General features: G+C 43.6%; 1 protein-coding gene across 1 annotated transcript in view; it reads right to left on the bottom strand.

Moving 5' to 3' along the window:
* The window catches only part of TET3 (tet methylcytosine dioxygenase 3), a 96,497-nt gene that overhangs the window by 29,649 nt on the left and 40,376 nt on the right, over positions 1–26,472 (bottom strand). Inside the window, 1 exon segment of the mRNA XM_025049323.1 lies at positions 12,787–14,923. Coding sequence (XP_024905091.1) covers positions 12,787–14,923 — 2,137 coding nt within the window.

Here is a 26,472-nt window from a genome sequence, read left to right as displayed (position 1 = left end):
ATTAAAATTACAAATGCCCAATCTGTCTGACTATGCAATTTCAAAGAATGTCAAATACTTTTAAGAATTTATTTCTAGGAATTTGGATACACTTTCACATGTACAAAATGATATATACATACAAGAATACTCACTGCACCATTTGTGATGGTATAATATCAGAAATCTAAATGTCCATCATAATGCATTATGTATTATAAATACATTATGGCACACCCACATAAAATACTAAGCAGCTATCAAAAGGAATTAGGCAGCTCCAGATTTACTGACAAAAATGACTTCCAAGTTATTTTAAGTGGGAAAACAAGCAAATTTCAGTAGAGCATGTATAATATGCTAGTTAACATACACACAATCACACATACATCAGTATATATGTACATAAATGCAAGCATAAAGGTGTATATGCCAACACCCACACTAAGAATAAGTGTAAGAGTAAGAGCAAGTTTGGCAATTGTGTGTGCAACCCAGAGAATTCATGAAAGTTGCCTACCACCTATGGCTTCTGCTCATGGAGGCTCTTCATTCACTCCCCACTAATGTCCTGGGTGGGGCTCTTGCTTAAATTATTGTCATGGTCTCCTAACTCATCTCAGCCCTCCTAGGTTATCTTACCCAACACCATCAGTTATACGTCTCAAAACAGAAATCTGATCACATCACTGACGACTCCATGCTAGACAGAGGACAGAACCCAAAATTCAGAGCACAGTCCACAAGGTCCCCGCAGAGCCATCTCTGTACACTTCCCAGCCTTGCATCCTGCAACGGCCACCACAGCTCCTACCACACAACCGGTCAACATCCCTGTGTCATTAAACATGTTTTCTCATTGACAATGACAATGCCTTCCTTCATTGCTATCTTTGGAAAACTCATCTCTTAAGGCCTAATTTAAATGTCTCCTGTTCTGTGAAACCCTATTGGACTTCCTAGGCTCATTTTCCCAGAGCACCTTCATAGCACAAAAACATCAAAGCACATATCACAGTACATTATAAAATAGTTAACAGAGAACAACAGAATGAACATGGCTTTTGCAGACAGAGACTTGGGCAACTGTGACGAGTTATCTTCCCAGCCTCTATAATCCTCATGCCTTCATGTGTAAGATACATAAAGATCAAAATGCAGTATTTGGTGCATTATATGAAGTCAATAGGTAGCTGTTGTCCAGACTCTACCAAACCAATTGCGTAATTGTGGCCAACCCTTATGAGCCTTAAAGAAATTAAAATAAAGTTTCTACATTATAGAATTATTGAGTATTAGATGACATGTGAGGTATCCAGTATAGTTCTCAACCTATCAATGCTTAAATATCTCTTGAATATTTTCAACCAAATTATTAAAAATGACTTTCTCTAAATATATACTATTTTGAACCATAAGACAGAGAAGATTACAGAAGGATGCATGTGAAGTGGGAGAGGGGAGGAGACCAAGCAGGGGACAGGGCAAGAGCATGTAAGAATGTGGGTGCTGGAGATAATGGTCTGACAGCTCTTTACAGGCACTAGGATACTACACGGTATACAAAAAATAGAACATAAGAACATGCCAGAACTTCTGGGCTCTATTCCAGTTTCTATTGTCTGGAGAACAGTCAAAGTATGGATTGACCACGGAGTCTTACATTAGAACTAGAACATAATATAACTTTTGGTGACTACTTTGTGCCCCAAATCAGAAAAACAAAACTTCCACAGTTAAGGGCAGGGAAAGGAGATTTTCAAGATGCAAACCAAATCTTGGCAACTCCATCCCAGCAGCTAGGAAAAAAGCAATGAAGATCCAAAACCAAGCCAACCTGGAAACTGAATGGCCAGGTTTTCTCTGGGGCAAGCCATGGAAACACAAAGGGCAGACACAGCTCCGAGTACCAAACAAAACCAGAGTCACTCTCTTCCTTTTCACAGTTTTCAAGGCCGCCCAAGAAGTCTTTAAAAGTATTATTTCTTTTACTTACATCTCTCTTTCCATGATTATATCCCTTTCCTCAATTATATGTCTGTATCAGGGAGAAGATATTCTACGGGAAGAAACTGGACTTATAACCAAGTATGCTCACTAATAAAACTATATACATTTACAAATTCAATTATCCTAACTTTTATAGATAGATATCTTTTTATATATCCTCATCATATGTGTATCTTCTGTGTGGTAATAGGTTTGTACTATGTTATGGCACCAGGCAGCTTACACTTTGCAAAGTTGTGGTAATGTTCCACACAATGCAATAAATCCTCTGAATCAGTGACTAATACATGCTTCTGTTTCCCACAGCAAAACAAAGTTTATTAACCTTCCTGGTGCTGTGCAATGCCATTAGTCTTAAATTCAATAGGTGAGTTTACTCTCTTTACATTTATGGTTGTTAACACGTGCATGGTGTTCTGTCATTTTATGTCTTCCATATTCTTGTTTCCTCATTTTCTTTCTTGCCTATCTTTTGTTATAAATTGTGTATTTTTTTTTTTTTACTCCCCAACCCCTAGTAATCTGGAAAATCTGTAGTATGTTTTTAGTAATGCTAATGATACTTTCAGAGGAAAAGAAGTTAGCAACTTTATAATTCCTCCCATTGCCTCCATCACTTTACTAAACTCCTGCTTTTTGTTGGTATCTTCATGAACACATTTCCCTCTGTTATAAAAGAGATATTTAATATAAAAATAAATTTATTTCAAGTACAGTGGAAGTAAATATATTACCTCTTGTTTTAGGAAAAAAATTATCACAATTATTCAAATTTGGACTTTATATTTGAGTACCTTTGGTGTTCACTGCCAGCCCTTCATGCCACGACTTCCCCAATCTGTTCCTGATCTGATTCATCTCCAGAAATCTTGAGTTCTTGCATATTTGGAAATGTTTTTATGAAGGCTTTACATGTGAATGGCAACTTTATTGAGTATCGAATTCTTAAGTCAAACTTTTTATCTCAGTATTCTGAGAACTGCAGCACATATATCCAATAAAGAACTCATATTCAGAATAAATAAATAACTCTTACCAAGCAATAAGTAAAAGACAGAAACACAAAAGAGAAGTAGGCAAATAGCCCGAACAGGTACTCAACAAAAGAGGACATTTGAAAAGCTGCTCAACCTCATTAGCCATCAAGGAAATGCAAATTAAAGCCACAATGAGACAGGATTATGCACCTACCACCATGGCAGAAAGCCTGTTCCTAACACTTGCTGGTAAGGAAGTACAGCACTGCTAGGAGTTTAAATTGTTATAACTACTTTGGAAAATGGATAGTACATACTAAAGCTGAACACACACAGTTTCAGTCCCAGCTATACGCCCAACAGAAATATATAAGTATACACATACACGTACCAAGAGAGTATATATCAGCATGATTCATAATAACCCCAAACTGGAAATAATCCAAAGGACTATCAGCAATCTGGCAAGTGGTGGTACGCTCATAAGATGGAATACTAGACAGCAATGAGGATGAACAAACTACAGGTACCACTACACACAGATGACTCACAAGCAGAAGACACAAAGATATCTATTTGAAGAAAATATAATTTATATTCTCAGAAAATCGTAGAGACTCCGCTCAAAGTAAGTAAATATTAATAAGAGGATTTGGAAAGAGAATTGATATAAATACACAAAAATCAAAAACTTTTCTCCAAACTAGTAATAATATGTCTCCTATTCATGTTGTGATAAAAAAAAAAACATATATATATATATATAATGATTCCATATATATAAAGTTCAAGGACAGGCAAAACTAGTCAATGTGATTAGCAATTGGGACAGCAGTTATCTTAGGACGGGGGTCGGCAATCTTTTTATGTGAGGGGCCAGATGGCAAACATCTAAGGCCCTGCAGGGCGTGCAGTCTCATCTTTGTCACCTCTGCTGATGTAGTACAAAAGCATCCACGGACATGACACAAACAAATGAGCATGGCTATGTTTCATTAAAACCTACAGACCTTGCAGTTTGGACTTTGAATAATTTTCATAAGTCTTGAAACAATTTTTTTTTAACTACTTAAAGACACAAAAATCTTTTAGCTCACAGATGCAGGCCAGAATTGGTCTGCAGGTGATAGTTTGCTTGAGAGGGCTAGGTGTGGTGCCCGGATGGGGGCCTGAGGGAACTTCTGAGGGGCCGGCAAAGTTGTTTACATGTACATAAGTATGTGCCTTTTGTAAAAACACACTGAGCTGTACACTTGAAATGTATACACCTTTCTATATGTGTAAAAACACACTGAGCTGTACACTTGAGATGCATACACCTTCCTATATGTGTATTTCAATTAAAAGCATTTTTAAAAAGTTTTTTTTTTTAAGTAAAAAAGTTTAAAAAAGCAAGTATGTGTGACCAACTTAATTTTTTGGTTAATTTATTTGTAGGCAATTCTTCATCCTAAAATGCAGTACCTTCATCAGGATCCCCATTTGTCGATTTTTTTTTTTTCAAAAGTTTGCTATTTTATCTTTGCATCCTCTAGCCTTTGTTCAGTTTGTTCCATGCTATTTGCTGGGAACACCAGCAAATGACCCCAACATTCCTACAGACTAAATCTGTATGTATGATCCTTTCTGTATCCCTTAACACCACTCTGATGATGTTCATTTCTATTTTCTTTTCCTGTTTTCAAGTGATCTCAAGCCTGTCTCTTGTCCTGATTTGCTTTTTCTGTAGCTCTGATTCTGCTTTTCTGCTTTTTGCAGAAGTGCTCCGTGCAACGGCAATGCTTGTTCTGGAATTCAATCCATACCGCCTGTGATTTCTCTGTAATTTTATTCTTGCGTCCCATCTTTCATCTCTGGTTTCACTGTGAACATTTTATTCAACTTCCTTGAAGGTATAAGTCAGTTATTCAAACTCTTCTTGTATTTTCTAATGTCATCTTCATTTTGAATGTCATAATAACCTCTCTATTTTTCCCTTAGAATTTGAATGGGCTGCATGTTAGATTTTTTGCTTGCTTGCTTGTTAATTAATCTTTCAATGAAGGAAGCTGATCTCCAGGATTTCTCCTGCTTGGCACTACTGACATTTGGGACTGGATAATTCTTTATTGTGGGGGCTGTGCCGTGCATTGTTGAAGGTTTAGCCGCATCCCTGGATTCTACCCACTAGATGCCAGTAGTACCACACTGGTTGTAACAACAATAACTCATTGTCAATGTCTTGCGGGAGCCGCTGGTCTAGACTTACTTGCCCAAAAATTGAATGAGTACAATCTCCTTACTCCTCTCTACCTGGACACTACTCAACTTCTTCTTTTAGAAATGAAGCTAGAGAATGTTACAGAGATTTAAATTATTCGTTCAAAAGTTCAGCAGCTTGATGGGGGATGGGAAGAATTGGGGCTGGCTGTGGACATTTATTTCATCTCCACGCCCTCTGTTTGTTGGGGCCAACGCCTCTAAATGTGTGTACTAAGGGCTGGGTTGTGTGCTCTATCTTGATGCTAGGATTCTGGTTTATTTCCTCATCTGGGAGTGAGCTGGTCACTCTGATATGATATCAAGTTAAAATAAAGCCCTACAGTTTGCAAGATTTTTGTCTGGTGGTTCAGCAATTATTTCTCTCTGCACAATGGGCTGTTTGGTGCTGCTGGCCCTTGGCTACAATGCTGGCTCCTAGGATGTAGTTTCTCATTTCTCCGGCCAACCATCCTCACCCCATACCTTATCCCCATCAGAAGCTGGAGCAGAAAGGAAAAGGGGGCCTGTTTGTATTTCCAACTTTCCAAAGAGAATGCCTTCTAAGTGGATGGTCTCCAGTCCATCTCTCCAAGTTGTGGGGTCCCTCTGAACCTCCACTATTGTTTTTCCCAATACTGGGAGTTGTATATCCCACGTCATTCTCTATTTTAATTCAAATCGACCTTAAACTGGCAGACAGCCCGTGGAATTCATGTTTTAATATTGGGGCTGTTTCCAGAGTTCAGTTGAGAAAATTTCTCTTCTATTTTTGTGCCTTTCACTTGGTTTCAGAAAAGGGATATTTTGCTATCTTGCTGTTAGGTCACCACTCTTCCTTTTAGTCCCTGGTGTAATATTTCTTCCTTCTCTATAGAGGTAAAGTGATAGAGCAAGAAAACTGCTCAACTCTTAAAGAAAAATCCGTTTCATGTCACAGTTTGAGCAATAGGAGCATAAATGAACTTTTCTTTCTAAAATACCTAGTAGAGCGTTCTGGGGTAGAGCTCAGGGGAGCAAAATCCAATTTTTGAGAAAATGCTGGTTATGTGGCTCTAGGTGCTTTTCTTTGCTTCTTGCACTTAATTTTATACTCACTAAAATAGAAAAATATGTTCTGTTCCACGTCTGCACTAAGCTGGGGAGAGAATGAAATGTATTCTTTCCACTATCAGCAAGAGATACTGCACACAAGAAACTACTTCTTACTGCCTAACAGAAAGAGGGCCCCTTAATTTCAAAATGCACCTTCCACCTTTCCTTTTCTACGTAGAGAGTAAGGCACCCAGACTTTCCTGGTAGGGAACCTCATGGCCAGGTATAGATATATGCTGAGGAATTTCTTCATAACACTGAAACAGAGAGATGGTTCATAGCTGGCGTACAATTAACTCACAGGTGTCAAGATCACACAAAGGTTTTATTGTAGCTATCTTCTTTCTCCACATAATCCTACATAATGCCTCAGTTTCCTGATGTAATTTTCATGGACTTGAAGCTGAACAGCTTAAGCTTATTTAACTAATTAGATTTTACTTCATGACAATCGATGACTGCTAGCACAATACTGGCAGTCACAAATCCATACAAAGGGCAGGTAGATGGTTGGGTCCTACCCTGGATCAGGTGTGCCAGATGAGCTTTCTAAAACTAAAATCTCAGGTCAGCTGCCTGTGAGCTCATGGGCAGCATACTGGGTCTGCTGGCAGTAGTGGAATACCTTTGCAACAACGGGCACATTCACTGATGATAAAGATTAAAGGTTAGGGTGTCATAACTAAATCAATCTGATGTCTTTGGAAAATTTAAATATGGAGGTAGAATTTGGTTAACTGGTTGACCACTTAACCAAAAAATACGTAGAGTACTTACTGTGCCCTCAACATCAGTCTAGATGCTTTAGAAATACGATATTTAGTCCCTATTTTTAATAAAACTGAGATTTAACTGAAAAGACTAGTGTATGTATAATACATTATGTAAGACAAAGAAGAATCCAGCATTAAATCTTGACCTTTCTTCAGTACTGGTGCTGTTAGCCCTCTCAACCTCTCACACTACCTGTTGGTTGACTTACTCTCTCCTCAATTTCTTTCCATATCTCTTCCATAAGTCCTTTGTAGCCTCCTGTTTGAGATTCTCTCCCTTAAGTGTTAGTATCCTCCATTCTCAGTTCTCTTCTAATCTACATATTTAGCCTAGAGAAATGACACTAATAGAAACTTCGACTACCCTTAGTTTGATGAAGAACCTCCAATTCACAGATCCAACCAGATACACATACCTCCAACACCTCAAAGACTGCATGTCGGAACTTGCCTCCCTCTCAGTATTTCAAATCCTAGAAAGACTGGGGTGAATGGCACCACCACCCCACCGTCACCCAACATGGAACATCAGGAGTCACCTGTGACTGCTTCTTCCTCCTTACTCCCAAGTCTAACTGATCACTGAACCAGTTAATTCTTTTCCCTATTATTTCTCTTATCCACTCTCTCCTCTTCTTCCTCCTACTCAATGTCCTTCTTAGTTCAGGCACACATTATTTCTTGCCTGAACTACGCCTGAGCTTGCAAACTGGTTTCTCTGCCTTTGGTACTGTCCCCACTTACTCTGAAACTTTCCTCTCTGGCCACTCCCAATCTTTCATCTAACACACTGGTCACACCAATGACTTGTATGTCCCCAAGTTTTACCATCTCCACATCTTCATGTCCTTTTGCCTAGAACACTCTATCTTCCCCCTTCTTAATCTACTAAACTTCTACTTATCCTTTAAAACTCAGATCAGACATCACCTCCTCCAGGAAATTCTTCTTGATACACCCCCTACCTGGAGTCAGATTCCCCACCTTCATACTGGTGGTGTCCAAATATCCTACCATCTAAAAAAATATTTAAAAGATGAAGTTCCTCTTCATCTCAAACTGAATGCAAGGGGGAAAATACATTCTCATAAAAACTGTAGGAAGTAATCTTCACATGACTGTAAGCAGAGATGAGTCTCTGTGTCTGTCTCCCTTTCAGAACCATGGTCCATATGGAAGTGACCTGGTGGATCCTGCTGTCAGTCAAATTTGCTGGACAAGATCAACTCCCTCACCTAAACTTTCACCAAGTTCCAGGCAAAAGAGATGTTTTCCTAGTATTGGTCTCTGGCTACTTGTTTTAGGGCAGGATGATCAACTAGATAAAAATACAGCATTTCTAGGAAGACAGCCCCTAACATCTGCCTCCTAAACTGCTTTTGTTACAGTTTAATGTCTCCAGTTGCCTACAGACTGTGCTTCAGAGACATCAGGACAAGGCTTAAAAGTTAACACAAACCTGATTCTTTATCTATAAAATGATAAGCAGATGACTGCAAAGGATGCTTTTCCCACTGAAACATCATCTGGACTCAATCCTTGTCTTATACTGGCTCTCCTGAGGAGTTTCCCCATTTCTGTGAATAAATAAAATACAAAAGGGCCTAGCCAACAGTCGCTGCAACTCACTGCCCTGTCTCTGACAGTGGTTATAGGATGGTTAAGGAGTAGTCAGAAGGAGCTCTAAAATGTACCTCAAAGTATTAGAAATATATCAATACTCTCTTCCCCCAATAATTCAATATAGAATTTCAACTTGTGTGAAGTTTTTTCACACCTGAACATATCATACTACCTTTTAGAGTAAGGCATTTCCTTTCATGTGTTTTAAATTTATTTCTTTGAAGCTTCGAAGAGTGCCTTTAGTCCTAGTATTTCCAGATTCAGAGAACAAGTTCATGTGAATCCCACCTATACTTTCAGAAACCCATATCTTTATACAAGGATAAAACAATGCTCTTGGTCTTTCGGTTTTTGGTTACACGGTGATGCCCATATAGGCCAAAATTGCTTATTTGGCAAAAATCACCACAGAGCTTGAACATTACATTTCTTTTGCTATGCTAGAAAACCTTATACTTTTATAAAGTTGTTCCTATAGTACTTATCATTTATTATGAGCACACAATGGCATCTCCAAATATCATTGTCACTTCTAAGGAAAGTCTATCTTACACTGACATGCAATCTGTACCCCTCTAGCTACCAATGCTGACGGGTGAGTTTGTGGAATGGGAGATGGTTCCATCTGACATGAGTCCCAGAGTGAGCAACTTTATTCCTAACCCTTGTCCTGAGCCCAGGTTCACAAAAACAATTCTGCCATACCGGCTGATGGAAGCGCCTGTCCAGCCGTGGGGCTCCAGACATTTCTGAAAAACAGGGTGGCTTTCCCTAACATGAACCCCAGCACTTCTAGAAACTGTTTCCAAGCAAATCTCTTCTTCTGTAGCCCTTTTCATTCCTAACACCACTGTTTGAGTTAGGACTCATTTCTCAACTAAATCTCAGTCATTACATGACATGGGTTAAGAGTCCAACTGCCTAGGTTCAAGTCTCACTTCCACCATTTGCTGGCTGTATGACCTGGGCAAATTACTTAATCTAACTTTGCTTTCTTCATCATTAAGATGGAACTACAGCACTGATAGTACCCACCTCATATAGATGTTATGAGCATTGAATGAGGTGGTGACTGTAAAGTACTTGGCACCGTGCCTGGAATAGAGCAAGGTTTTATTATTATTATCATTATCATCATCATCATCATTATCATCATCATCATCATCATCATCAATAGCCTCCTAACTGCCACAAGATTACCACCCTTCACCAATCCCTCTTCCATGCCACTTCTAGAATGCACTTTCAAAAATATTTCTTGATTATAAAATACATATTTCATTATAGAAAATTCAGAAAACATATGAAGGAAAAGTCACCCAGTCTGACCATAGAAATGACTGTTTGTATATTTCCTTCTAGTCTTTTTTTTTAACCTAGATGAGATGATCATTTATATACTATTTGTGCCTGCTGTTTTCACCTAAGCATTTTCCCATAATTTAACATTTAACAACACAAGGTAGGTTCAGTTCTAATTCTTTGTTTAGCGTTAGATGCAATTGGAGCAATAAATGATTGGTAGTGGTGGGAATCTCCGCTCCCCTTACCTCTTCCCAATGCTCCGCCCTCCCTGTCTGCCAAGGCAACAGCTACCGGCTAACAGCTACTGCCAAGTTTCTCTGATAGTGACAGTCTACTGCCTGCACTTTTGCTCATTAGCTTTAAGCCGAGACCTGTCTTGACATCGGGGGGCAGGGGAAGTGGGGGGGGTCGGTCCTCTGGTCCAAGGAATGCAGAACGCTGAGGGTTCAGGTCCAGCCTTGTGCTACTGGTCTTACACCCTGCTAGCTTCCTCCCTGCTGCCCCTAAGACTATGCTCATGCATTTCTCGTCTAGAAGGGCCAACTTCTCGCCTCTCACCCCAGCTACAATTTTCAAGACCCAGCTCTAAACAAGAGTTCGTTAAATAAAACATTCCTCTCCATAATGACAACCAAGCCTGGTGTTACAGAGTACTTTTACAGTGTAGCCACTTTCATATGACAGCACAGGTACTTGGCAGACACCTGTTGAATGGGCGACTGAATATTTTATTGTTTATACTGTCTCTTTAAACAAACCAGAAAGTCCTTCAGAGATTAACTATTTCTCCTAATTTTTACTCTTACTGGTAATTAGCACAGAGCTAGGTAATCAATAAATGACTGATGAATCAAGTAATAGCCACTACTTTTCTTCTTTTATAATATGTATGTTTTTATTTCTTTTTATTGCCTTATTATATTCAATAGGCTTGATAACAACTAACACTTACAGTGCTTACTATGTGTCAGACATATTTCTAAGTGCTTCACACATGAACTAATTTAATCCTCACAACAACCCTGGAAAGAAGGTACGATTATCATTTTCGTTTTATACGTGAGGAAGTAATGGAATTAGAATTCAAATTTAAAAACCAGTTTGATCAAACCATATCCATATAATTGAATTCAACAATTAAAATATGTATTAAAGATCAACTACGTTCTAAACATTGGGTAAGGATACTGCCTGCCCTGGGGGAGGGGGAGAAACACCTAACAATGCACTAAACACAAGGCAAATGGGACAGGCACATATAAACACAGAGAGAGAAGAGGGTAAAGGCGGCCCAATTCCTATGATCAGCCTCTCCCAAATGCTGGGAAATAAGGGGCCCTCGACATCATATCATCATTAATCACATCCAGCAATGAACGGGGGAAGCCCTTGATGGGAGCCACGATCTTGGAACACGTCTGTGAGCATCTGGCAGGACCCTGCATATCTGTTCATCCTCAGCCAGAAGCCCTGGAGCCAACTCTTCCTTGCTCTCCAAGTGATTCCTTGTCACTGACCCCTCTGCCCTGTACCATAGGAGTCTGGGATAGCTGGATTAGGCTGGACAGCCAAGCTCCTCCTCATTGGCAGGGATACAGCATCCCAACAAATCACACAACTCACCCGATACTAACATATTTTAACAAACAGAGAAGACAGTCTCTTTGAAGGACTTTTTTGTGTACCATAAATCAGAAGAATTTCACATGCTCATCAACAGAATCAATGTGTTTTTTGGTCGACATCTGAAACATGTGTCTTTTAGGGAACACTCCATAAATACTAGAGAGCCAGAGTCTAGAGTGGACCTGAAGCCAATGCACTGGTGACCCTCCGCCCTCCACCCCAGAAGGCAGAAGTCCTGAGAACGGACCTCATAGGCCTAGGCCTGCTTTTATTCTGGAAGACAAAAAATGGACCCAATTCCTCAGCGCTCTCACCCACACCACAACTTCAGCCACCACCTGGATGCTAGCTATGTCCAAACCCTTAACCCAGATCTCTGGTCTCTCAGCCACTTCAACCCCAGCTGGTTCAAACAGAACTCGTCACTTCTCCTCCAAACCTGTGTTCTCAGTGACCACCACCAAGGCAGAGACCTGAGTTGCCCTTATCCCCACACATGCCCTCCTCAGAGGCCCTCACTCTGCACCCACCCCCGCCCCCCACTCTCTCAGTCCAGACCCTCGTGATTTCTTGCCTGGCTCAAGACACCTTTCTTACAGGTCCCCCCACAATCCTTCCTCCCCACCACAGGCCAGAGCAGTTTTTCAGAAGCACAAGATGACAGGTCATTATTTGCTTTAAAACCCTCTCGAGGTCACTATTACCTATGAGATCAAGTTAAACTCCCAACCTTGGCTCGCTGGTCCCTGCAAAATCCTGCCTGCCTCTCAAGCCACCTTTTGTTCATTCCCACACATACCCCCACTTTTTGCTCCTCTCCAACCAAGAACAGTACAAATAAGCCCCGCTCACAGCCACCAAGCTCAGACCTCGGCAGAAGCACCACCTCCCACAGAAAGGCTTCCATGATGCCTTTGCCTCAGTCTGCATGACAAAGCGCCTGCCCCCACCTCCACTGACATGCCATGCACCACACAGCATCACCATTAGTCTCCTTCAATGTCTTTTCCACTGGCCTGTGAGCTCGTTTCTATGTCCCCAAGCCCCAGAGTGGTGGCTGGCACAGAGTTAACTGTTTGCCAGATGAAAGACAGAGCTCAGGCACCCAAGCCTGCCAGGCCACATCCCTTTGCCCTTCCCCAACACCCAGGAGGAATTACCAACACAGTCGCAGGTGGGAAACTCAGCCTGGGCTCTCTTGGCGGGTGTGTCCAGCAGACTCTTAGTGGGTGTGTCCAGGTACTTAAGAGGAGACTCCAGGAAGCCACTGAGGGTGGGTGTGAGTGGATTCTCAGCCTTGGTGGGTGTGGCCTCCTGGCCTCCCTCTTCTGAATGGAAGCAGGTGGTTGAGAGCACAGTCACAGCCCCTGAAGACTCAATCTTGATTTGCTTGGGAGAGCGGGTAGCAAAAGGGCTCTCAGGGGCTGGGAGACACGTTGGCTGGTTCTCGGGGTCCTGAATGGGCACAGACGGGGGGCCAGGAAGCCCAAAGCTATCCCCAAATTCAGCCTCAAACTGCCGGATGAGCTCTTCCAGCTTGTCATCAGCCGGGGGAAGAGGGCCAGCGGAACCCGGCTGCAGGGCTGCCATGGGGCTGGGGGATCTCATTTCCTGAGTAGGGGGCAGCAGGCTGTCCCCGGAGGGACTAGGTGCAAATAGCGCAAGAGAAGGTTCTGGGGGCAGGGGGACAGCAGAGCCCTGTGAGGCGGGGACGGGGGCAGGTGGATGTGCCTGCGCATCCTCGGAGACTGGGGACCTTGGCCCTTCCAGGATGATTTGCCGTAGAGGCAGGAAGAGAGGCTGTGCTTCCCGCAGCCTGGACTTCTTGATCTGAATGGGCTTCCGGACACTGGGCTTGATCCCAGGAGTGACTTTCTCAGGTCCCAGGGGACCGCCAACGGGTGCCAGTGGCTTCTTCTTCTTCTCCTTGGGCGGTCTGTCCAGAGGCCGTGGGACAGGTGAGCTTGACGGTACCCACCAGCTGGGGGCAGGAGGCTCCGTGGGAGTAGAAAAGGAAGCATCATGGGCCTGGTCCAGGAAGAGACTTCGCTTATGGTGGAGGTGCTGCTGCAGGGCGGTCTGGGCCTTCTGGTGGGTGTCAGGCTCTGAGGATGGTGTGGGAGCCTCCCTCTGGAGAATGGGTGATGGGGCTGGGGCTGGGGCTGGGGAGGAAGAGGGCGCCTCAACCTTGATCTTGGGCTTGGTGGGCAGGGCCTCGGGCCGCTTGAATACTGACTGGATGTAATCACTAGCGCTGCCCAATAACTGCTCCAGTTCAGCCATGGGGTCAGGGCTTGGGCGTGGCATGGGCCAAGAGCTTCGGGGAGTTGCTGGTGGGGTGTCAGTGCCCCAGGCTTCAGGAAACTCTGTTCTAGGAGTTGCTGGAGGGAAGGCAGGGCTATCAGGAGCAAAGGATGGGTGCTCTTCAGGAGGGACCACAGGCCACGAGGGGGCCCGGAGGTAGGACTGGGGAGATCTGAAAGGGGCAGGAGGGGACAAGGCCTCAGGAAGCGGGCAAGAAGCCTGGGATGTGGAGTGAGAAGGCTGGGGGAGGGCAGAAGAGAGCTGTGTGAGGGCTTCGATGGCAATGGCGGTCTGCAGGCTGATGTTTTTTTCCTTGGCGATAGTCAGAGCACTCTGGGATAGAGGCAGGCCCTCTGGGGGAGGTATCTGGGGCACCTCCGAGCTAAGAAGTGGCCTAGTGCTTGGTGCTGGGAGGCCAGCCTCACCAGGAGGCAGAGTCCCTGGGAGCCTGGGCTGCTCCTCCCCTCCCTCCACGACCACAGACTTGATCTTCCCCTCCAGCCACTCGAGGTAGTCAGGGCATTCTGGGCCATCGCAGTTGCAGTTGGGGGGTTTCATGCCATGCCGAGCAAGGGCCAGGGCTGTCTGCAGCGTGTCAAGGTCTTCACTGCCAGCAGAGCAGCTCTCAGGCCCTGACCCGGGTCCCCTGTTGTTCCCAGCCTCGCGACTCATCTCACGGTTGAAGGTTTCATAGAGCCGAGTGCTAAGGGCCCCATAAGAGGACACAGCTTCGGCCACAGCCGAAAAGGCCACCAGATCGTGGGCATCTTCCAGGCGAGCAGTGTGAGCTGGGCCTGGGGTAGCGTCCCAGTCAGGCTTCTGGTCTACTCGCCAAGGACCACCAGCCCCCAGCAGGCTGGGTCCAGCGGGTTCTCTAGCACCATTGACTGGCGCCCCTGAGGCGCTTAGCTGCCTTGAGTCCCCATGGTACACTGGCCCTGAGTCCATTTGACCTGGAACAGGTCCATCAACTGGGCTGAGCTCTGAGCCTGTCTGGAGAGAGAGGGAGAGAGAGAGGAGGAAAAAAAAAGGAAAAAGATGAGCCAAAATATTTGAAAAGCTTGTCCTACTTCACACCACTCAGAAGCACACCTAAACCTTGCTTTTCTTGCAAACCTTCTCTCTGATACAGCTTGAACCTCAGCTCATCTTCCCTGTCTCCTTTCCCAGCTAGCTGCACCAGCAGAAATGGAAAGCAGATCTTTAAGAGCTCCTAGTACGGAATTCTGAATGTTGCTCAGGCATTTTAGAGCCTCACTCAGATGGATCACATTGATGAGGCTCCTCTGTGTTAAGGACACACAGAAAGGTCTCAACTTGCAATGATCAAGGTGACCCGAGGACCTTTTTTTTTTTTTTTTTTTTTTTTGGTCAGGAGGGAAAGAAAGCTACCCAAGCCCACCAGATAACAATGTGCCATAAATGTTAAGTGTGTGTAAGAAATGAGCAGCTTTGATTAACAAATTCAGCCGGAACAAGGGGTCAGTGGGAAGGAACCCACAGTTCTTTCCCCTGCCTGTTCTTGTCCTCACTTAAGCCTAAGCTGAGCTCAGAGTCTGCATAGCATGATATTCCCACTCCCAGCCCCAGCCCTGAAGGAAACACTGATGATCTGACACAGCATGTGTTTAGCCCTATGCTGAGCCAGTTATGCCGAAGACAAGCTGGTTACTGCTTGGAAGAAGATCCGGGCCTCGCCCCAAGCCTAGGAAGCATCATTTTACAACTGCTGTCCACCAAAGTACACAGCACGGGGACAGTGCAAGAGGAAGGGAGCCGGGGCCTGGTCCATCAAGCTAAAAGTTAATACGGAGATGCAGAATTGAGTTTACAAGATTCATCCCTCCAGAAATGAAAGCTCTTCCTCACTGTAAGTGCCAATGAATGAATGAATGAATGAATGATGTTTAGAAAGTCATCAATAGATGCTACAACTAGCAGGTGAAAGTTTGCTGAGGCACAGGATAGATATTTGGTCTCAAAACAAGTCCTCAAAAGCTACTTAATTACAATAGTAACTTTAGAGTGGAGAAATGTGGCAGACACTACCTTTACCAAAGGATCAAAGTTATCATCACCAATATCAGGACAAACCAATATCATGTGCCTCTTGTTATAATACACCAAGAAGGCTATATGTCACACAGAACTCCAGACAAAATGTACACCTGAGCCTAATCATGAGGAAACATCACATAAACCCAAACTGAAGGGCACTCTAGAAAGCAGCTGGATTGCTCTCTTCAAAAATTTCAAAGACAAGACTGACAGACATCTCTGCCAGCTTATATGAGACTAAGGAGACATGCAAAATGCATGTTCATGGGGTAGATCTGGGGAGAAATAGCTATAAAGTACATCATTGGAACAATGATGAAATCTGAATATGGATGTGGATAAGACCATATTGTGTCAACCTCAGTCTTCTTGACTTGGATCATTATACTACAGTTATAGAAAAGAATATCCTGTCCTTAGGGACACACATACACACACTGAAGTATTGATAGAGGAAGATCATTATACTACAGTTATAGAAAAGAATATCCTTGTCCTTAGGGACGCACATACACACACACTGAAGTATTGGTAGAGGAATACTGTATCACCAGCTTAATCTCAAATAGTTCAGAAAAATTACAGTCATGAGCCACTTAACATACTTAAGGTATGTTCTGAGAAATGTGTCGTTCAGCGATTTCTTCGTTATGCAAACATCGAAGAGTGCACTTACACAAATCTAGGTGGTATAGCCTACGACACACCCCGGCAGTGTGGTATACCACCATCGCATATGCGGTCATCATCAACTGAAATGTCGTTATGCAGCATGGGACTATATATACATACATAAAAACACGTATGCGTAGAGGAAATGAAAAAAGCAAATAAGGCGAAATGTAAACAATTCGGGTATGTGGGAGTCCCAAGTACTCTTCTTACAACTTTTCTATAAGTTTTAAAATTCTACCAAACTAAAACGTTAAAGAAATTAGTCTCTCAGGTAGAATATAAGTGTATTAAACAGATGGTAAAAAGATACTAGTCGCAAGTCTGTCAACCATAGCCATCGTGGGCCCCAAAGCAGTGGTGGGGAACTGGGATTTGGGATCAGCCCTGAGGGAGGTGAGCAGAGGCCCCAGCTTGTGGTTACCACCTCATCCTCAGCACTGCCCCAATTTTGGCCTCAAAGATCCTCATGCTTTTCCAACATGCTTTTTGAGGCTTGCCAATGCAGTTCTCATTGCCTGGAATGCCCTTCCCAGGCTCTGTGAGGTCACCCTGGTTTATCCTACAATGTCACCTTCTTCTTAATCTGGTTGGCAGAATTACTTGTAGCTCCTTCTCTTGGGTTCCCACGGTCCCAATACGTGCCTCTATTAGCATTTATCACATGCCACTACTGTTATTCAAGCAGCTGCCTCTCCACCAGACCCAAATCTTCCTGACTTCTGTGCCTCCTGACCACAGCCGTGGCAGTAACACAGTCTGAGTCCAGTGAAAAGCCTCCCATCTCCCACTGGCCATGAATATGCCAGCCTTTCCCTGGTGGAAGACTATCTTTCAGAACTAGGAACAAGTAACTTTCCTCTAGGAATGTGGCTGATCACTAGGCACTCCCTTCTTTCCTTCTTAGAAACCTAAACTTATGTGGCTACAAAGGCTAGACTCTGAAGTGGTCAAATTTTACATGCTTATGTGTAAGAGCCAGAAGAAGCATGCATAACCAAGAAGAAACATGGAAGAGTAGCATGGTCTTACAAAAACAGTGCCAGGAAGACTAATGCTACATGAGCTGAGGCTTCCCCAAAATGGTCAAGACAAGGGAAAGGATTTCAAAAGTTATTTTTGGTGTGCGAATAAGAACAAGGAAGGGCTAGGACTGCTCTCGTGTCTCTGAATTCCCTGGGAAGAAACATGCTCTTCAGACTGAAAGCAGAAGAAAGGGAAGAGTAAACACAGATATGAGGGAAGTGAACCTAGGGTGGGCGGCAGACTTTAAGAAACTTTACACCACAATTTCCTGGCCAGAGGATCCCACTGATACATTCCTCATACTTGCTGGTGATCCTGGAGGAAACCTGCCATCAGATGAGAAAAGGGTAAGTGTTATCCTCAACTTTCAGGACACTGAGTGAGAACAACCCAGGTACTATCCCCGAGTGAGTAACTAAAGGAAGCACAGGAGTCGGGCTCACCGAAGGCCAGCAACCCATCAACGCCCAACTAATCTTACTGTTGTGTGCCATGTCCTCACTGGACCAGGGGATGAGGAGACATCCTGGCTGACAGGTCACAAACTCAAGGGCTGTAGGCCAAATCTGCCACCGATTTGTTTTGTTTGGCCTATACAGGTATCCCCTGCTTTTCAAAAGTTTGCCTTACACCACTTCATTTTTATGAAAGACCAACCTTAGTGCCTGTTTTCGCTAACTGAAACACATTCTAAGAGGATTTTCACTTTTACAAAAAAAAAAGGCAAAAAGGGGAAATAGCTTTCGGCATTGGTTTCTCAGCAAGTCATTACAGAGGCAGGGTGTGCCCTGGGGAGCGGGAGTGGCACCTCCAAACCCTTTCCCCAGGAACTACACTCAGCATCTTGGCATCAAGTGCCATAATTGAACTGTCTGTGAGCTTTACCTAGATTCATTTTGTGCATCTGTTAGCAAGATGTGCCCTCAGGTATCAGAAAAGCCTAAGAGCTCGTTAAGGGTGCTATGCTTAGTGTAAAACTATACATGATTTAGTGTATTTAGTATGATTTGGTAGATTGTTTTTTGGATCTGGGAACACTCAAAAATTTTTCCATATAAATTAATGGTAACTGCTTCTTTGCTTTACGCCATTTCAGCTTACGAAAGGTTTCATAGGAACATTCTGCTTTCGGAGAGCTGGGAAAACCTGTACAGTGTCAGGTATTTGTTTGTTTTGCCAACATTAAAAAATCCAATTTCACATGAAACCCAGATTTTCTCAAAGGCCCACACTGCTGCCCGGCAACTCTGTCTACAACTGGGCACTATCGCTCCAGGTCCCCCCCAGCTTTGCTGTTCAGCACTACTTCTTGAAACCAAGGCCAAGGGTCAGGGGTTATTTATCAACTGCCTGAAGTAATTATCACTTCATTCATCTGTGTTACTTGTCAAGCTCTTGAGGCATACGGGTTTCTGACTGGGGTCCAGGTTGGAGTGATCCTGTAGTGGGTCAGCTACTAAGAAGTACAGGCTGGGCGGGTGGACTCACCACTGGCTGAATGACCATGCTCAGAGTACAAGCAGTGTATCAACTAGAGGTCTTTAGTGGTCTGCCACAGGGCTATGTCCCCAGAACTGTCTTGTTCAACATAGTTATCAATGACAGCGAAGGCACACTTACTTAACAGGCTGAAAACAGGAGACACAACCTGTGTTAAGAGACAGGACCACACCCAAAAGGTCAACAAGCTGGAGAGAAAAAAAAATCTAACAAGGTAAATAGGGTCTTATGCTTAGGCTCCAAACCACATTTGTGCAAATTAAAGGCAAAAGAAGCACATAATGATGGCAATAGTTCACATAAAGATGTCTTACGAGTCAGGAGGGGTAGAAGACTCTAACTGATGGTATACTTGTGACCATATAATGTGCCTTGGCAGTTTCAATGGGTCTTACGTCCCAGGGTTTTTTCAAACTTTTTTAGTACAATCCACAGGAAGAAATTGATCTATTACATACTTATATATGTGACAAGTTTGCAAAATAGTATTTCCCCTTACTAGATTCATGAATCATTCCCTCCCCCTCTTTCTTGCAGGTCGCAACTTTCTAAGTTGATTTCACAGTCCACTAATGGGTCCCAACCTATAGACACACAGGACTGACTAGAATAGGACCTGTAGCTCAGGCAATGACAGCCGTGCTCCGCCCAGGTAGTCCCTACCTGAAACACAGCCTTCTCTCTGGGGCTGCACCCTTGGAGGGGGCATAGAGCAGGACAGTTCAAAATCATAAGAAGAATAGGTCCTTTTGGTTCTGAAGAAGACAAAACTTGAAAAGGTCTTTATCTAAGGACCCGTCATTTGGGAAAAAAATTAGACTCATCTTAAGTGGCCTTAAGAGGTGGAATTAGAAGGTGACTAAAGCCTTAGGGAGAACTTAGGCTCAATTTAGGGAAAAGTTTTTATATTTAGAGACACTAAAAAATGCACTAACCCTGTCCCTCTAATAACCAGGAGGTAGAGCAAGCTCTTATCAATGGAGATGTTGAAAAGAAAACCAAGCAGTTATTGGTGATTATTGGCAGGACAGTGCTGGAGGAAGAGAATGGTGGCTAGTTCAGGTCCTTTCAAATTCCCAGATCGGACATGCCCCAACTCTAAATCCCTCCACACTTTCTTCCTCAATTGTCACTCCCCTCTGGGCTCCAGCAAACACCACTGTGGGGACACTTCTCAACATCTGCCTTCTGCCTGGACCTCTCAGCGGACCTCCAGCTAACTCCAACCTCTGGAAAGTCAGCCAGCTCATCCGAAACAGAACTGAATCCCCCTCCCCACTTCCAATAGCTCCTCCAATTCTCCTATTTTTGCCAGTGTCCTTGCTCTCATCATTGTCAACACAAACATCATCCTTGCTCCTCCAATGCACCCAGTCACCAAATCCAAACAATTCTGAACGTGAATGCCTCTCTATTCTATCTCCTCCCTTTCTGTCCTTGCTCTCCTAATTTGAGCCTTGGTGTTCGTACACATTGTTTAAATTGTCCAACCTGACAGTGGCTCCTTTAAACAACTCTGCAAACTCCAAGCCTCTTCTTCCACCGTACACATGTGTGCGTGCATGCACATGCACACACACACAGTCTTTTCTCCACCCTACAATCTGTGGTTGAACATATCTCGCCCTCCCTCAAGACTCCCAGTCACCGACTTCGTAACTCTTCCTCATATTTTGAAACCCTTGCTCAACTTTCCTATTTTAAGATTGCCATTTGCATATATCTAGTGTTTAGCATTTGTGACATGTTTTATTTTTCAAAGATGGCCACTACAATCCCTCGATCCCACATGCACTTATCCCATGGAGAAGTGGAGTCTATGTTTCCTCTCCTTCAATCCAGGTGGGCTTGTGACAATGGCAGAAGTGATACTACGTGGCTTTGAAAGCTAGATTATACAAGGCAATACAGCTTCTGCCTAGTTCTCTTGGGAAACTTACTCTTGGAGCCCAGCCACCACACTGTGAAGAAACCCAGGCCACGTGGAAAGGGCACATATAGGTGCCCAGCTAAGGTCCAGCCAACAGCTGGCATCACCTGCCAAACGTGTGAGTGAAGGAACTTTCTAGTCCAGTCATCGAGTTACTTCTAGCTTTTGAGCCTTCCCAGCTGAGGCCCTAAACATCAAGGAACAGAGACAAGCTACCCACACTGTGTCCTTCCTGACTTCTGGATCCATAGACTGCATAAGCATAATAAAATGATGGCTGTTTTATGCCGCTAAATTCCAGGGTGGCTTCTTACCCAACAATAGACCAGACTGTTTATTTCAGGAACATCAAGAAGTTTATAAGGTGAAAGGCAAGAAACAGACCTATAAACAAACAAATGCCCTAAAGCATATCAGTGCAGTGCAAACAGTCTATACCAGGGCCTGAGGGACACAGGTGGATGGTGGGGGAGGGGAGTTCTCTCCGGGCCAGTGAACATGTGTGTCAAGAAAGGTTTCACCTCCAAGTAACTTTCAGGATGAGGCGTGAAAGATGGGCAGGTACTCTGAAGAGGGGGAAAGAGGGGGAATTGCAGAGTGAGGGACCAGCATCTCAAAGGCACAGACTCATTAGAAGCCCTGGCAGGCTGGAGAAGGGAAAGCTGCTGGGCATGCCCCGAGCACACAGTGTGGGGAGGGCAGGTGTGTAGCTCACAGCGTGAGCACAACACAGCGGACTTACATTTCAGGGGGGTTACTCAGGTGTTCCCGCAGAGCAGACTGCAGAGTTCAAGGCTGCAGACCACTTGGGAGACTAACATCACTGTGTAGATCAGTGATAAGAAGGGCCTGCACTAAGGCGAGAACAGAGATGGGGATGAAGTGTGGTTCTAGAGACAAACGATTAAATTGAGAGGATCAGTCCCTTCCTGATAAAGTCCCCCTTGACCAGTCCTGCCCACCACAGGGTCTGAACCAGACTCTACAGTCAGCACACACAGCCACCTTCTATTGGGGATCTTTTCCTAAGAGTGTATGACCAACTACTCTGTAAGCTCCCAGGGGACAAGGCTTCCATGACAACTTCAGAACCCAGCAGAGAGTGCTCAGGATGTGTTCAAAAAGATCTGTTGCTTTTTCCTCCCACGACATGGCTGGCACAAGCCTCTCCACCCCTGGACTTTGAGAGGACAGCTCACAGAAGCTTTGGGCAGAATCGGTGGTCCTCTATTACGGCACCTGTCACAGTGGATGCACAGAAGAGGTCTGAAAATGGCCAATGCCATCAGGAATGGCTTTGCCCCAAAGGACTCAAGAACTTGACAACTGATCTCAAACAACCCCCAACTGCCCTCCGCAGAAAAGCCCACCAAAGGTGTCTGCTCTGGCCCTTCTTACATCCACTTTCCAGATACAAAACCCCACCTTGCCCTCACTGTGACCCACACTCCCAGCCTTACCAGGTTTCTTCTCTGCCTCACACAGTATCTCTGGAGGGCTCCGGCCCATCGCAGGCTAAGCATTGTCCAGGTTAGGGGTGTGCTCCCATCATCTGGGGGCAATAGGGTTTTGTTACTAGAAGATGGGAGGAGTAAATGCTCTTCTCAGATCCAAGAAGAGACCTGACCTTCACCTTGCTTCATAAAGAGGTAATGTGTATGTATAACACTACTACCCTCAGTCACAGGTCTCACCATCAAAAGACTCCGGGTCTTCTCTGGGGGGTCCAGGAACCTCTGCTAGAGTCTGTCCCTGCACCCTGCCTGGTCAGGATTCCCGAGGTCCCACCTGCTTCCTGTTGTACAGCCAACTCCTTTCTTATGCTCTCAAATAACCACAGCTGGTCCCCAGACATCCCCAGGTATTCAACAACGGCCCCTTGGATGCCAGGAAAGGTTGGAGAAGTCTGGAACTCCACCCCTCAGGCACCTCATTTGGTCCATAACACAATTAGAAGTGCAGAAACACCACCAGGTTTTCCAAGTTTTTCCCGAATCTCAGAGAATCAACACATAAAAACCAGACCAACAGTCCTCTATTAAAGAGAAATGGGAAGAAGGTGAGAAGATAAAGACTATTATCTTGAGAGAACAAAGACCTCATTGATGATACCTTCTCAGGACTTCTAGGAAGGGAAAGTTAGAAGAGCACAGAGTCTCTAGGACTGTTTTAATCACCGTCAGCAGTTAAGCACCATTTTAGAAGAAACAGATCTAAGAAGGTATTTTCAGCCAGGATGAATATGTCTGCCGTCAACCTCCACAAAGGTGAGTGGCCAGGAGACGGGCCAGTCTAAGGTGCATCTTGTACAGCAGAATCTCTAAGAATGAATTCTCAGGGAATTCCAAGACAGCAGTGGGTGCTCCCCACTCAGCTGGCCAGTAAATCCCACGGTGCACCATCAGCTCAGCCCCTCCAATCCTCCAGCCACTGTTCAAGGAGCTGGACTTTCCAGCTCCACCCTGTGCCCCAGTCCTAGGGCTCAGTGTCCACCTCCATGCAAAGCCCATTCCTTCCTCTCCTCGCCCAAAGAGACGGCCTGACTCCCTCTAACAGCACATGGGTTGTATTCACGGCATGTTCCATCTAGATTTGATCAGTTATTCCTTTCCTAAAAGGATTCTCCTCTCCTGGGATTTACTGATGAAAAAAAAAAAATCTGTGAGTAGGGAAGAGACTTTTAGAAGAATCTTTGAAAGGATGTGCACAACTGCCTGTTTTTTGCAAGTGTGAGAGTGTGTATGTGTTGTGTACACTGGCTAGCCTGGTCCTGCGTCTGCACTCTCTCCACATCCAAACTCTCTCTGCAGACAGCAAATCTCGGAAGGTTATGTCTAACTTCTCAAGACTGTTATGTGTTGGCAGAGGGTATTGTTGCATGAGGCGAGGGGAGGTACTGGTTCCTGTGGTTACTATGTACATAGCGATACTACAAAATGGACAGATAGAGCAGATCTCTCAATGGCTGGGGTGATACTCAGGAAAAAGCTGAAACGAGGCCAAACTCCCTGAGGTCATCATATCTGGCAGAAGCATAGGACTGTGACTGTTCATGCCCTCTGACCCAATAGTAATTAATGTGGTTTCAGGGAAGAAAAGGAGGAACTAGGAAAAGTCTCTACATAACTAGGATGGAACACTTTTATGATGTGCCGATTATCATGTTAATCATGGCACACTCATTTATCTCTTCCAATCATCACAAACTCCTACAAAGTAGAAATTTACCTCCACTGATAAGAACACAACACAGAGAAGTTAAGTAACTTTTCCAAGATCACACAGCAATCCAAAAGAGCACAGCCATTTTTAACCACTAAGTACTATTCTTAATCTCACTGCAGGAAATGTAAACAAAATAACTAAGACACAGAGGAAATATAAAAGTTAAATGTGCCAAAGATTTTCCCAGAAGCATTAACAGTGAAGAATTACAAATAACCTAAGCAGCCCAACAACAGGGGAATGGTTTTAAAATGTTATGATAGCTCATGAAAAGAAATGGGGAATATATGAAAAAATACTCAGCTTCATTAGTAATTAGAGAAGTACAAAATAAAGCCACTGTGAGATTCCATCTAATATCCAGTATGTAGAATTTAAGAGCAAGAATGTTTAGTTCCAATCTTGCCCCCACCGTTTACCTACCACGGTAAGTTACCTAACCGCTCTGTATCTCATCTCCTCACCTGTAAATTGTGGATTAAAAACAGTACCTAACTTGACAGAGTTGTCATGAGGATTAAACGAATACAGGAAAAACACTTATAACAGTACCAGGTACATAGTAAGCACCATGAAACGGTATTTTAGTTTAATAACAAGTGCTGGTGAGGTATAGCAGAATTTTTTTCTAAATATCACTGGCAGAGGGCATAAGAGAACACCATTCTAAAAAGGTCTGCAGCGTTATCTTTTAATATTGAACATGCGTGTATCCTATGGTCCACAATTCCACCCCTAGAGAAACTGCACTTGTGTGTCAGGAGGTGTGCATACAATGCTCACAGCAGCATGATGCATAAAAACTAAATCAGAGAAGTATTCTAAGTGCCCACCAACCACAGAATGGACAATGGAATATTTTAAAGCAGGTGCGAGTGAATGAACCACAGGAACATGAATGAATCTTAGGAACTATGCTCAGTGGGAAAAAAAGCAAGCTTCAAAAGACTATATATAGACTACCAATTCTAAAACAACAAAAAAGGAAAATTAAATGTATTGCATAAGAATACAAATATATGTAATTAAAACTTTTTTTAAAAAGCAAGGAAATGTGAAACACAAAAGTCAAGGTAGTGGTTATCTCCGGAGATGAAACAGGGAAATAGGGTTGGGGAAAAAAACCCAGGTAGTTAGTTTCAATGAGGCTGGCAACAGTCTAGTCCTTAACTTGGGTAGAGAGTTCACATGTATTTATTATTATGCTTCATCTGTTTAACACACAGGCATACCTCCAAGATGTTGCGGGTTTGGTTCCAGATCACCACAATAAAGTGAGTCATAACCCTTTTGATGGTGGAGGGTCTAGCTTTCCATTTGTAAAAAACGCAACATCTGTGAAGCTCATTAAAACAATGCAATAAAATGAGGTATGCCTGTATATAAAACACTAGGTCAAGTCCATGTTTCTAATAATATGGAAGAAAAATTACAACGTATATTTCATCAGTAGAGGTATAACTGCTTACGATGGTATAGAATAAGAACATATAAAAACAGAAATGTCTTAAGTGAAAAAATCGAACTCAAGAATATACTTGTAGTCATAAATAGATGCTGAAGGTTTTTATGACAGGGGAAGTGTTTATACTATTTGAAGTAGAAAAAGATACAGGAATCAAAATGTTGCCTAATTTAAGAATTCAATTCCATTAAAAATGCACGCAGAACACCAAAGAGAAATACACAGAAATGTTAACTCATCAGTACTCATCTCTGGTGGTAGAGAGTGAATATATTTTGTTTCTCCAGAATTTATTGTAGGTATTACATTTTTATTTAGGGGTAAGTTTAAGAGAGTAGCTACAACACACCTGAAACTGCACAAATTATGCATGCCTCTGAACAAAGACTGGAAGGGAGCCTTGGGGAGAGGAATTCATGGGTGAATTTTCTTCTTGCTATTTCTGTTGCTAGAGAATTGTTATGTTACCACACACACAAACACACAGACACACACAATCACACCTATGTGGAAAGCAAGAAATATCCTACAAGATGAGCAGTACTCTGGGAGGGTAAGACAGGGTCCAGTTGAGGTGAGGTACTAAGCCTGAAATTCCCCGCATTAAAAGTTCTCTGAAAGTTGCTGGGCTGGAAAGCCCGGCAACTCCGACCCAAGCAGAAACCC

Source organism: Pteropus alecto, unplaced genomic scaffold (genome assembly GCF_000325575.1).
Source record: "Pteropus alecto unplaced genomic scaffold, ASM32557v1 scaffold100, whole genome shotgun sequence".
In the NCBI taxonomy this organism is placed as follows: domain Eukaryota; kingdom Metazoa; phylum Chordata; class Mammalia; order Chiroptera; family Pteropodidae; genus Pteropus; species Pteropus alecto.
Note: the sequence above shows the minus strand (reverse complement) of the source record. Positions and strands in the feature narration are given on the sequence as shown.